Source organism: Chlorocebus sabaeus, chromosome 1 (genome assembly GCF_047675955.1).
Source record: "Chlorocebus sabaeus isolate Y175 chromosome 1, mChlSab1.0.hap1, whole genome shotgun sequence".
Classification (NCBI taxonomy): Eukaryota; Metazoa; Chordata; class Mammalia; order Primates; family Cercopithecidae; genus Chlorocebus; species Chlorocebus sabaeus.
In genome coordinates, this window is record NC_132904.1 from 121,714,860 (window position 1) to 121,732,840 (window position 17,981).

General features: G+C 41.2%; 2 protein-coding genes across 5 annotated transcripts; one reads left to right on the forward strand and one right to left on the reverse strand.

The window, feature by feature from the left end:
* Nucleotides 1-2,177: 2,177 nt before the first annotated feature.
* On the forward strand, nucleotides 2,178-14,839 carry HYLS1 (HYLS1 centriolar and ciliogenesis associated). 3 transcript variants are annotated; one of them, XM_038005009.2, is made up of 3 exons: nucleotides 2,178-2,324; nucleotides 5,298-5,348; nucleotides 13,541-14,839. In XM_038005009.2, the coding sequence occupies exon 3, from the start codon at nucleotides 13,566-13,568 to the stop codon at nucleotides 14,463-14,465; it is 900 nt and encodes a 299-aa protein (XP_037860937.1). In that variant the 5' UTR covers nucleotides 2,178-2,324; nucleotides 5,298-5,348; nucleotides 13,541-13,565; the 3' UTR covers nucleotides 14,466-14,839. The 3 variants fall into 3 exon arrangements, with proteins under 3 accessions (XP_037860937.1, XP_008019604.1, XP_008019603.1); XM_008021413.3 differs by lacking the exon at nucleotides 5,298-5,348; XM_008021412.3 differs by lacking the exons at nucleotides 2,178-2,324; nucleotides 5,298-5,348 and adding an exon at nucleotides 12,667-13,359.
* Nucleotides 7,860-17,860, reverse strand: PUS3 (pseudouridine synthase 3). Of its 2 annotated transcripts, XM_038005008.2 has the most exons (5): nucleotides 17,000-17,860; nucleotides 10,110-10,533; nucleotides 9,873-9,992; nucleotides 9,427-9,656; nucleotides 7,860-8,486 (listed from the first exon to the last, which is right to left on the reverse strand). In XM_038005008.2, the coding sequence occupies exons 2-5, from the start codon at nucleotides 10,485-10,487 to the stop codon at nucleotides 8,012-8,014; spliced, it is 1,203 nt and encodes a 400-aa protein (XP_037860936.2). In that variant the 5' UTR covers nucleotides 10,488-10,533; nucleotides 17,000-17,860; the 3' UTR covers nucleotides 7,860-8,011. The 2 variants fall into 2 exon arrangements, with proteins under 2 accessions (XP_037860936.2, XP_008019608.2); XM_008021417.3 differs by having other exon boundaries at nucleotides 9,427-9,992; nucleotides 17,000-17,859.
* Between the last annotated feature and the right edge of the window lie 121 nt (nucleotides 17,861-17,981).

Sequence of the window (17,981 nt, forward strand, 5' to 3'; positions counted from 1 at the left end):
TCAAGGGAAAGCTGGTTATTTTCATTTTGTTATTCTTTATGCCATTATTGTTCTGCCTCCAATACTGAGAAGACTTAAACAGAGAAGAATTGAAAATATTAGAGACAAGATGTAATCAGTCAGATAAGGGAGGACTATAGTTGAAGAAGTTTGTCTGAAAATGCCAACAAAGAGGTGAGGTAAGCAAAGATATCATAAAGGAGTGCTTAACTTAGCCGGGCGCGGTGGCTCACGCCTGTAATCCCCACACTTTGGGAGGCCGAGGCGGGTGGATCACCTGAGGTCAGGAGGTCAAGACCAGCCTGGCCAACATGGCAAAACCCCGTCTCTAATAAAAATACCAAAATTAGCTAGGCACGGTGGCACGCGCCTGTAATACCAGCTACTCAGGAGGCTGAGGCAGGAGAATCACTTGAACCCAGGAGGTGGAGGCTGCAGTGGGTCAAAATCTAACCATTGCACTCCAGCCTGGGTGACAAGAACGAGACTCTGTTTCAAAAAAAAAAAAAAAAGGAGCGGTTAACTTAAGCATGATGATATAACCAGTTGAAAGCAATATTTGAGTTCATAAAGAAGTTGATGAACCAATAAAGTTGTTGATAAACCAACAGCACCTAATTAGGGAAAGCATACGGAAGAGAGCTGTGTTGCAATCAAAAGGTAAGGAAGCCATGTTAAACGACGCCGCTTAGATGTAATCAGCAAAATACAGATTATGGGAGATTGTACAGGACCAGTCACCTGGTTCCTTCGACAAATAAATTGCAAGGAAAAAAAAAATGAAGGAGGAATTTAAAGAATAAAAGAAGCTTAAGAACATATTGATTTGACATATCACGTGGATTTGACTGGATCCTGACCCAGGTAAGCAAACTAAAAAAAAAAAAAAAGACAAGCAGAAAATTGAACTCTGGATATTTGATGATAGCAAGAAAACATATTAAGTACTTCAGGTGTGATAATAATATTATGGTGATGCTTTTAAGAGGTTCTTTAATTTTCCAGAGATTATACTGAAATATTTAGATTTCAGATACTTCGTATTTGCTTCAAAACAATACAAGACAAGCTATGGTTAGTGATATAGAAGCAACAAGACGGGTCATAAGTTAATCATTGCTGAATCTGGTATTCAGTTCACCGGGCTTCATTATGTATGGCTTTTCAAAATTTGTTTGAAATTTTCCATAACAAATTTTTAAGATGAGATTTGGTTTGCAGAGTAAGATTTTCTTCTATATACTGTATTTTAAGTGGTCTTGGTTAAAGTTTCTTGTTTAAGGTTTGACCTGGGTTCAGGAGATTTCTGGGAACCACAAGCATTATTAAATCAGATCTAAGAAAAATTGGAGGACTAAATAATCCACAAAAAAACCAGGGTTGGGTAGAACACAAGATACCACTTGAAATATGAAATATGCAGGAGTAGATCCTTCAAGTTGCTATGTATTAAAGGTTTTCAAAGATCAACATTTAATATAAAGGATAACAAGAAACTAATTGGGGCAACGCACGGTGGCTCACGCCGGAAATCCCAGCACTTTGGCAGGTGGAAGCCGGCGGATCGCTTGAGGTCAGGAGTTCAAGACTAGCCTGGCCAATATGGTGAAACCCCGTCTCTACTAAAAATACAAAAATTAGCTAGCTGTGGTGGCACACACCTGTAGTCCCAGCTACTCAGGAGGAGCTCAGTGCGCCGGGGCTTCATACAGCCGCTCTGTCAGGCCCCAGGGGCACGTCTAGAGCGCCCAGGCAGACGGTTGGAACCGTGCCCTGAGCGCCTTCCCCTCCCGGCACCACTGGCCCTGCAGCAGCCAGCAGTTGAGAAGGGCGGAGGCTGAGGTGGCAGAACGTTAGGCGGCCTCTCCAAAATCCCAGCTACCTCGCCGTTAGCCAAGGTTTGAGAGTTTTCTCCTTCTCTTCGAGGGCCCAACCTCCCTTCCAGACTTACTACACCGGAGGCGTCGCAGCAACAACTGCTGCCTGCACGCCTCAACTAGGCGGGCTCGGATATCCATTTTTAGGGCAGCATGCGAAATCCCGGGCGTGCTCCCGCTTGCGGAGGAGGCCAAGAGAAAATGTGCGCCAATCAGGATGCAGACTTGGAGGACGTTTACCCTCAGGACCAATAAGAGGGACGGTGGGCGTGGCTAAGGGTGCCGGTTCGCTGTCGGGATTTAAACCTCAGCGGCCGGCGGTTAACGGCAGGCTCGGTGCGTGGGGGGAAGTGCGCCTGCGCCAGCTACACGAACGCTAACAGAATCTGCGGTGCTCTGCAGGCGGCTGGCAGGACGCGGTGTGGAGAGTGGACTTCGGCGACGCGGGTAAGCCAGGCGAAGGCCGGAAGCGGCGGGACGCGGGGACTTGGTGACTGCCGGCCCACTGCCGCGGGAGCTCGCGCTCCTTTTCCCACCTTCGGGATGGTGCAGAGTGGCAGCTTCCCTCCCTGGTTTCCAGGTCCTGCCTGGCGAGCAGTCCCGAACCTCTGCGTTCCTGAGAAAGGCGGCCTGGGCAGCGTGAGCTACAGGCGCTGTGCGCGGCGGGCCGCGGCCCCTGGAGGTAGCGGTGTGCGCTGGCCGCCGCCGCCGTCTTTGTCCTGATGGTCTCTCTTAGCTTCTGGGCTGCGCCCCTGGGACCAGGCGGAGGCCGGCCACGGCCCCGGGACTGGAGCGGAGTCCCGAAGGCCGCTGGCGACCCGGGTCCTAGCCACGCCCGCGGCCAGGCGGGGCGACTACGAGCTTTGCCATTGAAAGGCGGAGCGTGTCTTGTCGCCTTCTAGCTGCAGCTTTTGTGAATTGCCGCATGGAACCGTCCAAGGTGTTTGCCCACCCCGAAATGGAAGTAAATCTTTTCTATTCTAAACAGTCTACAATCTCACTAAGCATGCAAAGGAAAACATTAAGATATCTTTTTAGATTGGTAAGATTTTTCAGTACCCAATGCTGGTGAGAAAGTGGAGAAAAAGCAAGCACTTTTATGCCCTGTGTGTTGGGAATAATCCGTTTTTTCTAGAGGGCAGTTTGGCATTATAAGTCAGAAATCAGGCCGGACACGGTGGCTCACGCCTGTTATCCCAGCACTTTGGGAGGCCGAGGCGGGCGGATCACTTGAGATTGGGAGTTTGAAACCAGCTGGCAAACATGGTGAAACCACGTCTGTACTAAAAATAGAAAAAAAAATTGGACGGGCGTGGTGGCGGGTGCTTGTGCTCTCAGCTACTTGGGAGGCTGAGGCAGGAGAATCGCTTGAACCTGCGAGACGGAGGTTGCAGTGAGCTGAGATCACTGTCTGGGCGACAGAGACTCGACTCAAACAATAATAATGCCAAACTGCCTTCTGGAAAAACGGATTATCCCCAACACACTGGGCAGAATAAGGATTTTTGTTTTTATTTCTTCACACACTCGCCAGCAATTGAAAAATCTTACCAATCTGAAATGGTGTCTTAATGCTTTTATACACATTATTGAGATTGAACATGTTTTCTGTTTATTAATTTTTGTTGTTGTTTACAAACAGACTTTGACTTTGTGCCCAGGCTGGAGTGCAGTGGCCAGATCATATCTCATTGCAGCCTCAAACTCCAGGGTTCAAGCGGTCCTCCTGCTTAAACCCCCATAGTACTGAGACTACAGGCTTACGCCACCACGCCTAGCTAATCTTTTTTTCTTTTTCTTTGAGAGATGGGGGTCTTGCTGTGTTGCACAGGTTGGTCTTTAACTACTTCCCAGCCCCAAGCGATCCTCCCACCTCAGCCTCCAAAGTGCTAGAATTACAGGCATGAACCACTGCGCCCAGCCTGTTTATTACTTACTATTTCTTTGGTAATGCATCTGTCTTTTCTCCCTTATCTTAGTGATATGTGTACCCTTTAATAGCTTTCTTTCTTTTTTTTCTTTTTTTTTGAGACGGAGTCTCGCTCTGTCGCCCAGGCTGGAGTGCAGTGGCGTGATCTCGGCTCACTGCAAGCTCCGCCTCCCGGGATCATGCCATTCTCCTGCCTCAGCCTCCTGAGTAGCTGGGACTACAGGCCCCCACCACCGCGCCTGGCTAATTTTTTTTTATTTTTATTTTTAGTAGAGACGGGGTTTCACCGTGTTAGCCAGGATGGTCTCGATCTGCTGACCTTGTGATCCGCCCGCCTCGGCCTCCCAAAGTGCTGGGATTACCGCGCCCGGCCCCTTTAATAGCTTTCTAAGAGGAATTCAAATTACTGATATTTAAACCTGTTACAAGTATTTCTCCCAATTTGTTGTCTCTTTTGCCTTCATTATGGTATTGTTTGCCTTTGTGGTAGGATGTTTTGTTTTAATACTATGATTCCTTAAGCTGCTTGCTTACCTCCCCAGAGGTAGAGAAACTTGTTATAACTGCAATAGCCTCCCTGTAACAGTCTACTGACCCAGTCCCTTTATCTCAATTTAAAGTCGTCGCCCCTTCTACCCTTGAAATCCTTTTGATTGTAACTAGCTAAACCTAGGATGCTGAGTCACTGAGATTTTTGGAGAGAAGATATCATTAGGTATTTTGGTCAATGGTGTCTGTGTTTACAAAATACAAGTTGCTCTAGCTTTTATGTGAAAGTTTCCCTGTAAAGAGAAAGGATTGTTCTATCTTTTACATTACAAAGAGAAGGAACTGACAGTTACCTATGGACCTTATTAAAGTTTGTATTTTATTTATTTATTTGCAAACACCATCTTCATATGTTCAAGGAAAAAAATAGGAGTGTGACACAGTTGAAATGCAGAGGAAATAACACATTAATCACTGTATAGTAGGACACATGCCATTAAAACAAAAAAAAAACTAGCTCTTGGCTTTACTGCCAAAAGTCTTCCTGGCCCAAACAGAGTCTCACAAATGGTTATTTATGTATAGATATATAAAAAGTGTCATTTAAATTTCACAACCTATTGAAATAATTCCTTTATTCTAACATTTATTTAGTCCCTACCATGGGTCAGAGACTTCGGAATTTGTACAAATGCTGCCTAAGAGAACAAGTAATTTTGCAAAGTTGCATTTGGGGGCTTCCCATTTGTTCCACCTGTGATGACTGTCTTGACTTTTTCTATGGCAACTACCAAAAATGTAGTCACCAAATTCTTACTCTTCTAGATCGGATAGTATAATCTAGCCAAACTTGAAAGGATTTTACTTAAGATCTAAGACCCTGATCTTCTGATTCCTTTGCTTCTACACAGTATCCTAACAATGACTTTTGGTTAGTGCATTTTGTTCCATTTATCACTGCTTCAGAGTTAATTTTTTTAAGCTCTATTCTTCTTTTCTAGGTTTTTTTTTTTAATTGAATGTAAATGCCAATCAAGATACACTGAAATAAGGTAAGAAATTCAGAAAAAAAAAAAAACTTTGGTTTGCACTTACATGTTTTATTCCACCATGATCATTGATTACATGAAAAAGAGGATCTTTAAATCAAAATCAAAGGCCAAAGTAATTATATTTTAAGAATACTCAGGGCATAATGAAGTGTTGATTGACTAGGACCCAAAAAGCAGTGATAATGATTCAAATCCAGAAGACTTGGATGATACGATGGGCAATTTTGAATAAATCTTAAGTAATTTTGTACCACTATTTCCCCATCTCTAAAATGGGGATATTTTCTGGTTCCCTCTCTGCTAGGATATAACAGCTATTATAATGTACTTTTCAGTACTACAGGGTCACCTCACCTTTTTTTTTTTTTTTTTTTTTTTTTTTTTGAGATGGAGTCTTGCTCTGTCACCCAGGCTGGAGTGCAGTGGCCGGATCTTGGTTCACTGCAAGCTCTGCCTCCCGGGTTCACGCCATTCTCCTGCCTCAGCCTCCCAAGTAGCTGGGACAACAGGCACCCGCCACCTCGCCCGGCTAGTTTTTTGTATTTTTTAGTAGAGACGGGGTTTCACCGTGTTAGCCAGGATGGTCTCGATCTCCTGACCTCGTGATCCACCCGTCTCGGCCTCCCAAAGTGCTGGGATTACAGGCTTGAGCCACCGCGCCCGGCCTTCACCTCACCTTTTGTATGCTATTTTACTTCCTAAATCTGGAACTCTTTCAGTGAAGTCTTATTTCTGTGGTCCACCCCCTGCTGGGCTTCTGTAGCAATTATGCAGCATTAGTTTATGATTTATATATTAGTATTGTTTTTAATTGTCCCATGTGTTATTTGCACTAGCAGCTGGAGGATAGAAAACATATTTGTATACCTGGAGTCTTGAACATGGGTAGGAAATAACTAATTATTGGTTGGTAAGTAAAACTTTGGATCTCATAAACATGGTAAAAGTGTGAATTAGAGGATCAGGGTCTTAGATCTTAAGTAAAACCCTTTCAACGTTGACTAGATTGTACTATCCAATGTAGCAGAGTAAGAATTTAGTGACTACATAAGTCAAAACAGTCATCGTAGGTAGAATAAACAAGCCTTCAAATGTAAGTTTGTAAAATTACTCGTTCTCTGAAGTAGCATTTGTAAAAATTCCAAATGTGGATAACACATGCTGCAATTATGAAAATTATTATTGAGGAAGGAGGTCTGAGTTCAAATTTTGATGTTTATTATTTTTATGGCTGCAAAGCATAATGTATTTAAGACAACTCTGAGTTCTTTTGAATAAATACTGGTGTTCACAAGTAATATTTTGAGGGTCACTTATTTGCTTTGAGAACAAGCAAAGCCCATCTCATTTTTCCTCTCTCAGTATGTGGTACTACCAGCCACTCATTTTGCTCACATCTGAAACTTAGGAGTTATCTAGAAAGCCTCCCTAGCTTTGAACAGCATATTCACTGAGTTCTGTTGTTTCTACTTTCTTAATCTGAAATTCATCTACTTATCTCCCTTCGCCTCACTAAAAGTCTCTTCTAGGCCATTTCATCATCCATTGCCTCTATTACTCCAACAGCCCCCTAATTTGTCACAATGCCTCCAATCTTGCCCTCTTCCCATCCACAGAACACTCAGAGCAATATTTTTGCCACACAATTCTGTTGGGCATGTAAATTCTTTCAGTGGCCCTGCAAAATCTAAGCTTTTTAAGGAATGCCTTTGCTCTACAAATGTGACCTTTGCTTACCTTTTTAAACTACGTTCTTGTCACTCTCAAGCCATATTAAAGAATTCACAGTTGCCTGAATGCATATCCTGTCATCTCTAATCCTTTATACAAACTGTATCTTCTGCCTTCTGACACCCTTAAAGTGGTTATCATCACTTTAACTGGTTCCCACTTGTTCTGTAAGATTTAGCTTTAATATCTCCTCTATAAGAACTTGCCTATAGTCATTAGCCCAAGGCTTGGCACACACCATGGTCCATGAACTATGAGTGCTTTTTACATTTGTAAAGGATTGTAAAAATACGTATGCAATGGACGCTATTTGTGGTTCACAAAGCCTAAAACATTTACTCTTTAATCCTTCACAGAAACATTTACCAACCTTTGCACTAGATTTATATGCTTTGTAAGATAAGGTACTGTGCTTTATTCATTAGTTAACTTCCAGGTAGATGCCTGGCATTAAACCAATTTATCCAATCTTTAATTAAATGAATATTCTTAAATTCTGTCTTAGAAAATAAGACACTCAGGTGAAGCAGTTTATGAAAATTCAGATGAGTAGTGAATAACGTATCTGCTTTGGGGGAGAAAAACACAACAAATTAGATACTTGCAGGATTACGCTTTAATTAATTTGAATACAAGGCACAGGTTTCCAGGTGTACGTAAATACATCTCCATTTTACGACTGCTTTTTGCTTCTTTAATCTCTTAATCCTTTTGGACCGGGATAAAAGAGTATTTGAAATTTCTTATTAAAGCAATAACTTCCTTAATAGGGCTCTAGTCTTTTTGCTTTTTTTTTTTTTTTAAGAGCTGATCATCTGAATTCCTAGTACTTGCAAGTACATTTTTTTTTTTCCTTTCTGTCCACCTACCATTAGGTGGTTCCTAGATCCTGGCAAATTGTCTATGGTTAAATGATGCTTTTAATTTCTGTGTCAACACAGACCCTCTGTTGGTGTCTCCAAATTAGTATTCTCTTCCTCTATTATGTCATTACAGTCTCTTTTGGCTTTTGTTTCTTCCTCATGGAATAAATGTGGGTGCTCAATTCGTCCTCTACGTACAAAATGCTGGATCCGGGATTCCAATCCTTGGCATTTAGGACGGTCCATGAGGGGCTTATATGTGCGCATCTTCACTCCTTCTACAAAGGCACTGGTCTGCTTTATGACAGAGGGCTTAACATTTCCCCATTCTGTCATTCTCTCCATCTTTGGTCCTATTCCACATGGTACTGCAACAGAGTCCAGTCCTTGTAGCATACTATACAACATGTGAGTTTTGACAGCATGATTAGCCCACAGTTGTTGTAGGTGGGTAATGTTGAACTCCTGAGCCTCCTGGTCATAGATCCACTTGACATTTTCAAACTTACAGTCATATAAGACTAGAGGAAATTCTACAGCCATACTAGAGAGAAAGAGAAAATAAAGAGTTTGAGAATACATAGCAGCCATCTAACAGTTCTTTAAAATCTAAGGGTTAGTTGCATTAAGGGAGCTGGGTAGGAGGTCACCGTTGGTGTTAATATTGACTAATAGCTGAGAAAATATTTCATAATCCCTAACCTTGAACACCTTTATTACAATAATGAAAAATGCAACAAATCATAGACCAACCTGATCTATGTTAGGTAAATGTCAGTGCTAACAAGACATGGCTCCATCATACTGCTATAAAATTAAAAACAGCTGGTATTTTTTCCAAATTTGTTAATAGCATTGCAATTTTGTATAGTATGGGTAAAATTATTGGTATCTATCTCAGCCTGTTCTCAAAATAAAAATCTTGACTATTCTTTCTTTCCTACCGTTTCAGAAATACGAAATTAGGAAAAATTCAGAAGTACAGTAGGATGACTACTCAGTAATATAAAACAAGATTTAATATGAATAGTTTGTTCATTTTAATTTTACCACATCATAACAATAATACCTCAACATAAATTGAGAAACAACAAAGATGTAGAAATTAATGTCCTTTTACTTAAGGAGCCTGGTCAAAACACCTGTCTCTTTACTCATGGGATAGAACAATGAGAGGAAATTAGAATATACTGCTCTCTTACATGTTCATAACATTCTACAATTCAGATTAAAGCTTCATGAAGGCAGAATCAGTGACCATTATTTAGATAGTTACGGGGGAGAGGAGGGTATGCTATTTTTTTCATTTTTGTTTGTTTGTTTGTTTTTGAGATAGTCTCCCTCTGTCACCCAGGCTGGAATGCAGTGGTCCAATCTCAGCTCAGTGCAACCTCCGCCTCCTGGCTTCAAGTTATTCTTTGCCTCAGCCTCCTGAGTAGCTGGGACTACAGCCATGCGCCATTTGTTTTTTGTTTTTAACTCACCTATATTGAGGCTTCTGGGGATTTTTCTCTATATTCAGCAGCTCATCAATAATCTCTGGCTTCTCCATTCCTTGGCCAATCAGAAAGAGGATAGCCATCATACATCGGACTTGATGATAAAGGAATGCCTGGCCAGTCACTTCAAACTGACATAACTGGAAAGGTTCTTGCCATCTCCCCTCACCTGGGCTCTGGCCCACTAGCTGTACTTGAGCAGACAGAATAGTCCTCTGAAAATTAATCACACCATTAGCTACATCCATTTTACACAAGTTCCTGAAATCATGGGTGCCAACATACTTCTGAGCTGCATAATCCATGGCTACAACATCTAAATCAGCACGAGGGAAAAAATAGCGGTAAGTCCGCTCAAGACAGCTGAACCTAGCACTGAAGCTTGGTTCTACAGGGGCCCAGGCCAATATACGGATGTCTGGAGGGAGTACCCGATTGAGAATGTGGGTATAACGGATCTCTTCAGCAGCAGCATTTGCTTCCTCTTTTACATTAAAGTCCTCAGAATCCCTGCCCCTTGGAAATTGAGAGCGAAGGTCAAGTGAAATCACCTGTGGAGTTAGACAAAGATACTGGGTTTTAGAGACACAAATAATCTCAGTACTCAGTGTGTATACCTAGAATATCCTAGTATTGCTTGCTTTGAGAAACAGTGTATTGGCCCTTACCTGTCCAAAGGCACTAACTCCTTTGTCTGTTCTCCCACATCGGTGATAATTGGATGTCTGTCTGCTTTCTACTAGTCGAGTCTTAGTTAGAGCCTCAAACAGTTTCTCTTCAATGGTATTATTTGTGTTTTCCTGACTAGCAAAGCCCTGGTATCCCCAGCCCATATAGGCTATTCTTAGGGCTACATGTCTTCGGCCATGAGCACTGAAATCAAATGCACGCTTAGTTTTTCCAGGTCCTGATGAATTTTCTCTAATGTTTGAGTCCTCCTTATTTTTGGCCTGTTCCTTTCTAAGTCTTTGCACCTCTTGCTCCAGTTCTTGTACTCTTTTTAGGAGTTTTTCAGTCTGGTTTCTGTCTGTGTCATTATCAGCCATGATACAACAGCCCCAGGAATAAAGGAATCATACAGGTCCGTCCTGTCTGAAAAGAGAGCAAAGGAATACAACAGTTTCAGTGCCAGTTCCTTTGATGATGTTCCAATGGTATATAAAATTTAATTTAACGCCCAAAGAATATACTTTTGCTTTTCCAGGGATACAAGCATTAGCTTTATTGTGGGTTGATCATCCATAGATATTCTTTTCCATCCCTTCTGGCCAGTTCACAGAGGGAAAGAACTATTATTCAGCTGTCATTATTAAGGTTTCATTAAAGCAGTCAAAATTTAGGGAGAATGTCTATAGATTTCATTTCTCTATCTTCACTGAATTGATTGAGGACTGATGTTACAAATAGTTTTTCTCTAAAACATTTCCATTTGATTTCTCATTGTATTCAATTCTCTGGTCATAAGATTTCTTTATATGGGCTACTTATGTCTGCTCTGGGTTTCTACGGCTTTCCATTAAATGACTTGTATGTTCCATCATCTAATATTCGTTAGATGAATATTAGGTGGTGTAGTAGAAGCTAGCCTAACTGAAGAAGCTTACTGATGGTTGTATTTCACATTGGAAGTAGAAGCTAGAGACAAGATTTTCTCACTTTAAGCCTTTTTGATGGGAGATAAAAAGGTAATTAAGCACACTGACCCCTTTTTAAAGCTGAATTAAATGCATATTAGATTTCCGTACCTCTAATAGTTTAAAAAGTCAGTCTGATGTAATGTAGATGTCAGTGTAGAAATTCCTGTTATATTTCAATAATCTGAGGACAACTATACTACATCCTTAAAATTGGGATGGTCCTAGACAATCTGTGACTGATGGTTACTTTAGTTAGAGAAGACCATCTCCACATCTGTTCTAAGGCTATGTTATCTAAGTGTAGGTAGCTTAGTTTTTTACTCTGAGTTTCTGTATCTATAACAGATTAAAAGTTTAAACTGTAAAAAATGAAACTGAAAGTACTAGAAGAAAACATGGAATAACGTTTTTCTTAAATTCTGGAGTAGGAAAGGCATTTCTAAGCAAAACAGTCTAGAAACCCAGAAACTGTAGAAAAACAAAAGATGTAACCTAAAAGTAAAAATTTCTCCCAGCAAAAAATAAAGTCAAAAGGCAAAAAACAAACTGAGAAGAAAAAAATAAGTGATGGTGAAGTGCTATCTTCCTTAATATGTAAGTATTTCATGAATATGTAAATCAGTTTTAGTGAAAAAGAAAAAAATCCAGCAACTTGAGAGATGGACAAAGACCAAGCATTTCAAACAAAAAGAAAAAAGCTTATAAAAATATTTGTTAAAAAAATTTCTAAATGCTCAATTTTACTCAGCTGAAATAAATGCAAAAGGATATGAACTATTTTTCAAGGAAGTGACTGCAAAGACAAAGGTTGATAGTATACCACTTTGGAGAGGAAATAGAGAAACAAGCTTTGTTAATATATGGTCAGTACAGCTTCTTTGAAGGTAAACATTTTGGCAACAGCTCTCAAAATTGAATATACACATACCTTTTGGCCCACATCTCCCATGTCTAGAAATTTAACTCATTCATATGCTTGCACAAATAGATAAAAACTTGCAAGATACTCGTTTTAGCATCAGTAAACCTATAAACCTAAATTACAACAGCAAGGGAATGGCTGAATAAATGTATGGTATATTCATACATTGGAATTCCACGCAACATAAAATGAAGAAGGTCGGCCTGTGCTGATATATATAGCTGGATAACCAAGATTATCTTTAAGGTTCAGAAGAGTTGTGTAGTGTTCTCCTTTATGGTATAAAAAAAGTACATGTGAATATGGAAAATTTCTGGATAATCATAAGAAATTGCCTTTGAGAGTAAAAATTGGTGGGGGAGGGAATGTCCTTGCTTAAAATTATCATGTGCATGTATTAGTTTTTCGGTTTAAAAAGAAAAACAGTGGGGACGCAGGAAATAGTGGACAGTAGATACCTATCTCAGATCCAGTCAGGAAACTAGCATTGGGTATGTGGCTGATTGATGTGGGTACTAAGTTATTTCAAACACTAGAATAAACAGATTTAGCTGGCAACTGAAGATGCGTTAAAATTACTAAGACAGCTGGGCGTGGTGGCTCACACATGTAATCCCAGCACTTTGGGAGGCCGAGGCGGGTGGGGTGCCTGAGGTCAGGCGTTTGAGACCAGCCTGGCTAACATGGTAAAACCCTGTCTCTACTAAAAATTCAAAAATTAGCTGGGCATGGTGGCCCACGCCTGTAGTAGTCCCAGTTACGCCGGAGTCTTAGGCAGGAAAATCGCTTGAACCCAGGAGTAGAGGTTGCAGTGAGCCAAGATCGTGCCACTGCACTCCAGCTTAGGCGGCAGCAAGTCTTCATCTCAAAAAAAAAAAAAAAAATTACTAAAGCATACAAATTATATGTATGCATATATATATACACATTATATGTGTGTGTGAGAACACAACACTGCTTTTATGATTTTTTTTTTTTAGATCAAATCACTCTTTTATGGTTAAAAGCGGGGACTCAGTCTGAAGCCAAGCTGCTTGAGTTAGAATTTCAGCTCCACTACTTACTAGCTGAGTAACCTTGGGCAAGTTATTTAACTTCTCTGTGCCTCATGTTATTCATCTGTGAAAAGCAGATAATCCCACAGCTGAAAATTACATGAATTAATAAATGTAAAGCACATAGGACAATGGCAGGCACATAAAATACCCACTAAGTACCTGTTACACAGTGTACATTAAGCAGTATGCCCCATATCATGTAGTTTCAAGCTTTTCTTATGCCAGAACTATACTGTCCTGTTTTAGGACCTGAAGATGGCAAGACAGTAGAAAGCAGGAGTAAGAGTGGAAATGAAAGCAGGTAATAGATTACCTAGAACTGAGTTAAGGCCCCTCTAAACTGTTCTGATACTACCCTGTATTGAATTTATGATTGCCTTAGCCATTCTTTCTCCACTTGACTGCTATAAAATAGAAGAGAATGAGCAATTTATGAGCTGGGAATTTATTATCAGAAAACTGACCAATGTTATCTCTTGCAGAAGGTCCTACAGTGTAGGGGAAGCAATGGAAGAACTTCTACCTGATAGACAAATATGGGCTAATATGGATCCAGAAGAACGAATGTTGGCAGCTGCTACAGCTTTTACCCACATCTGTGCAGGGCAGGGTGAAGGAGATGTTAGGAGAGAAGCCCAATCTATCCAATATGATCCCTACAGTAAAGCTTCAATAGCCCCAGGAAAGCGACCTACTCTTCCTGTGCAACTACAATACCCACATGTAGAAAGTAATGTCACTTCAGAAACAGTCTCTGAGGCCTCCCAAAGACTCCGAAAGCCGGTGATGAAGAGAAAGGTGCTGCGTAGAAAGCCAGATGGGGAAGTATTAGTAACAGATGAGTCAATTATCAGTGAATCAGAATCTGGTACAGAAAATGATCAGGGTCTCTGGGACTTAAGACAAAGGCTGATGAATGTGCAGTTCCAGGAAGACAAGGAATCTTCATTTGATATTTCACAAAAATTTAATCCACCACATGAATACCAAGGAATTTCTCAAGATCAGCTCATTTGCTCTCTACAAAGAGAAGGAATGGGCTCTCCAGCTTACGAACAAGACCTGATTGTTGCCAGCAGACCCAAGTCCTTTATTCTCCCAAAGCTGGACCAGTTAAGCCGAAACCGGGGCAAGACAGACCGGGTAGCCCGGTATTTTGAGTACAAACGGGACTGGGACTCAATACGTTTACCTGGTGAAGATCATAGGAAGGAATTACGCTGGGGTGTCCGAGAGCAGATGCTTTGTCGAGCAGAACCCCAATCCAAACCTCAGCACATATATGTCCCAAACAATTATCTAGTACCAACAGAGAAGAAAAGGTCTGCACTCCGTTGGGGTGTTCGTTGTGACCTTGCAAATGGTGTCATACCCAGGAAGCTTCCCTTCCCTCTTTCTCCTTCTTAAATCTTTTTAAACTTCTTTCACAGGATTGTTTGAGATAACCCAGCTCTTTATATCGTTCCTTTTAAATAGAAACAATTGTCTTGAAAAGCTCTTAGAAACATCTTACGGTAAGGACTTCACCTATCATTGGTCTTTCCTAGCTATATATCACATTGGTATCAGATAATACTTCCAAATTGCCACTCAAATCCAGCAGTTGCAAGATAAATCATCAGAAAGAACAACAGACCTGGTCTTTCTATTTTGTCAAATTAGTAAGGGCCCTTTGTGTCCTGTAACCTTTTTTACCTATCATTGTGAGTTGCTGTGCTTTAATGTGTGTTTTTTAAGTTGCTGGGCATTACGCTTATCAATTAAAGTATTTTGGAAATTCATTAACTTGAACATTATTTAATGAAATACTTGCCTAAGATGATCTTGAACCTGGGCTATGATGAGAGCTCATAAGAAGGAACAAAAACCTGCCTTTTACACAGTCCTCAAGGATGGGAGAGGTTAACAACATAGCCCTCATTACTAAAGGTATACAACAAATCCAAGTAGTTTTATTTAAATAATGCTCCAAAACAGTACCATATAACATACAGGATTCAAACTTGTTTTATTTCAGAATTACTTCAAAAATATTTTGCCTGCCAGCTGTTTTTCTGGAATACCATGCTTTTTATAATTTGCCTGAGATTTTTGTAGGAATTATGCGTCACTTGGAAGACTATTCCTACTCCAGTAGAATTTCAAACTAGTAACATTTGGAATCAGATGCAAAATTAAATACCGGTATGAACCTGCTTAGCCTGTGTGGGTGCAGATCAAAATATGAATTCTGCTCACCTTAAATTGTACTTTATCTGTTCTTGATATTTCTAACCCCATGGGGACCGTCTAAAATCTAAAAGTTGTCAGTTTTAACACCAGAGGCCAGAAGAATGATGGCACAGTTTGCTTGTTCACAGAGAAAAAGCTCTAACATAAAGGTGAATGACCTTGACCGTTACTATCTGCAAAAGTCACTTTCCCTATAACATTTAAAGCCACATAATTCACATATTCACCCAGTTCTGTTAGGCATTTGTCAGGAAAAGAAGTAACAACTCAGATGCATGTAGGATATACTCACCGCAAATAAGTAGGAACTGCAAACTGTCCACCAACAGTGGAATAGTCAATGTTTTTAAAGATACTAGAATATTCAATAGTCATTGGGAATCTTGGGGAAAGTAATATGGGAAGGTGCAAATTAAGTGAAATATAAACACAGGATGATCTCAGTACACACAGGGAAAGATCAAAACCTAACTCCTGAGTAGTGGGATTAAAGGTAATTTGTATTTACACCTCGGCTTTTTATGAGGTCAAAAATTACATGGTGATTTTAACATGCAAAACACTCCAATTATTTATTTAGATCTCAAAAGTCCAGTATTACCAAAGTCTCCAAAGTTAACTAGTTCATCTCCCCTGCTAATTAAAGAACTAGGCCAGAGAGTGAGTCTAGTTGGTTATAAGGCAGACTTGTGGAAAAAACAGGACTTGGTACACTACAGTGCTTTTTGCAGCACACCTTATCCTTCTTCAGGGTGAAGTGCAGTAGTTCCCAAGCAGATGTTTAAGGTAACACCTTGGCCAGGGCTGCCAAGTGACCACAAAGAGGGAATTCGTGTGTCCCTAAGCACCAATTACAAACTAAAACAGCCATCACCAGATGTTCCATACATTGGGCCGGGCGCCGTGGCTCACGCCTGTCATCCCAACATTTTGAGAAGCCAAGAGGGAGGATCGCTCGAGACCAACCTGGGCAACAGAGCGAGACCGTCTCTACAAAAAATTAAAAACTAGCCTGCCAAGATGGCGCGCGCCTGTAGTCCCAGCTAGTCGGAGGCTGAGGTGGAAGGATCGCTTGAGCTCAGGAGGTCGAGGCTGCAGTGAGCAGTGATCACGGCACTGCACTCTGCCTGGGTGACAGTCTCAAAAAAAAAAAAAAAAAATTCTAATCTCAGGAACCAGTGGGTTAACACAAATAGCATTCCTCTTGATAAACTTTATATTAATCCAAAGTGAAGAAGAGGGAGTACTGTCCAAAGGATTAGCAGACACGCACTATGATCACTAGAAAGCAATCGTGCTCTGTATGTAAGGCAATCCCCAAAATAATTTGAAAATTGCTGCCACAGCCTCCCACATAATCCTGGGTTCTCAACTTCTACTGTTTTATGAGCATCCAGTTCTAAGTGGGGCAGCAGAGCACTTTTGTATTCCACAGTACAAGGACCACTGAAGCTCCCGTCACAACGGAATTAAAGACGCCCCGACTGCGGCGAGTTTCCGCCGGGAGCTCCAGAAAGTACCAGTCACAAAAGAAAAATACATGGTCTTAAGCGATGTCTCATTTCCAGACACCAATGCTTTCCTGAAAAGACTAAAGTATGTGAAAGAGGGCAAAAAGAAGACAACAGACAACCGTTCAGCGGTGTGTCCATTTGTCCCTTCCCCTGTGGAACCCAGAAAGTAACCCACCCCAAAAATCCCACACTTACTTTCCGGTAGCCGGCCGCGCCGCGTTTCCGAGACAGGAAGCTGTCGCTGTGCGTCTTCTGCGCAGGCGCCCGAGCCCTCATGGGAAGTGTAGTCCACGTTTGTGGGAAATGTAGTTCTGAGACCCGAGCTAGCTGCTAGAATCTACCTCAAGTTTTCTAGTCCAACTACCGTTTCTCCACCAACAAGGGAGAATCTGGGCCCGTGGCAGGACAGCAATAAAAGGAGGAATTCTAGTGCTACGCTAAACTAATAGAAAAAAAGGTAATTTTTCAAATGTCTGCTATCCTTATACGAAAACTAAAACACTGAAGATGCTGGCTCGATTTGTACCTAGTTAAATGAGAAGAAAGTTACCATTGAGAGACGGAAACATTTACTATTAGAATTAAAAGCTGAAATGAATATGATAATCTCAAAACAAACGACTAGGTGCCCTGAGAATGACCGCACAGAGCCGGGAGCGTTGCTTCAGCACCACGGAGAGATCATGACTGCAGTTTCGTGTGTCTTTGTATTTTTGCCCCCAATTCCAGAAATGCTGATCAAAATCTTAAAATTACAATTAGAAAACTGGGGGCCGGGGGGGAGGTGGAATTTGGTTCTTTCGTCCAAATTGAGCAGTCATTAAATCATTAGTACCAGGGATCCAGGGATCTATCCCGTATTATGCAAACGCATGTAGGGCGTTAGAGGTTATACCGAAAGGAAATGTTTTTAACAAGAGACCACATTTCAAATAAAAGGTTTAAAAAGCGTATGTGAAACATCACAGGTATCTAGGGCAGGAACAGCAGTTAGAGCTTGAACAGCTCTGCTTCCTTTCCGCAACTGTGCCCCCGAGGTCATTCGTCATATCAAATCATCAGATTTTGTCTCCAGTTTTCTAAGCAATTCGCTAACCTTTCTGACATCTTGGGATGCGGAGGCGGAAATTTCCAGGAAAATGGGCACCGGGCGTAAAGCGCGGCGGGGGGTGCGGAG

Coding starts and splice junctions, on each gene's coding strand:
- PUS3 (XM_008021417.3), bottom strand. CDS start 10,487: ATGGCTGATAATGACACAGACAGAAACCAGACTGAAAAACTCCTAAAA. Junction 9,993..10,109: donor GAGTTAGTGCCTTTGGACAG/GTAAGGGCCAAT, acceptor CTAACTCCACAG/GTGATTTCACTTGACCTTCG. Junction 8,487..9,426: donor CCCCAGAAGCCTCAATATAG/GTGAGTTAAAAA, acceptor CTTTCTCTCTAG/TATGGCTGTAGAATTTCCTC.
- HYLS1 (XM_008021412.3), top strand. CDS start 13,277: ATGCCAGAACTATACTGTCCTGTTTTAGGACCTGAAGATGGCAAGACA. Junction 13,360..13,540: donor AAGAGTGGAAATGAAAGCAG/GTAATAGATTAC, acceptor TATCTCTTGCAG/AAGGTCCTACAGTGTAGGGG.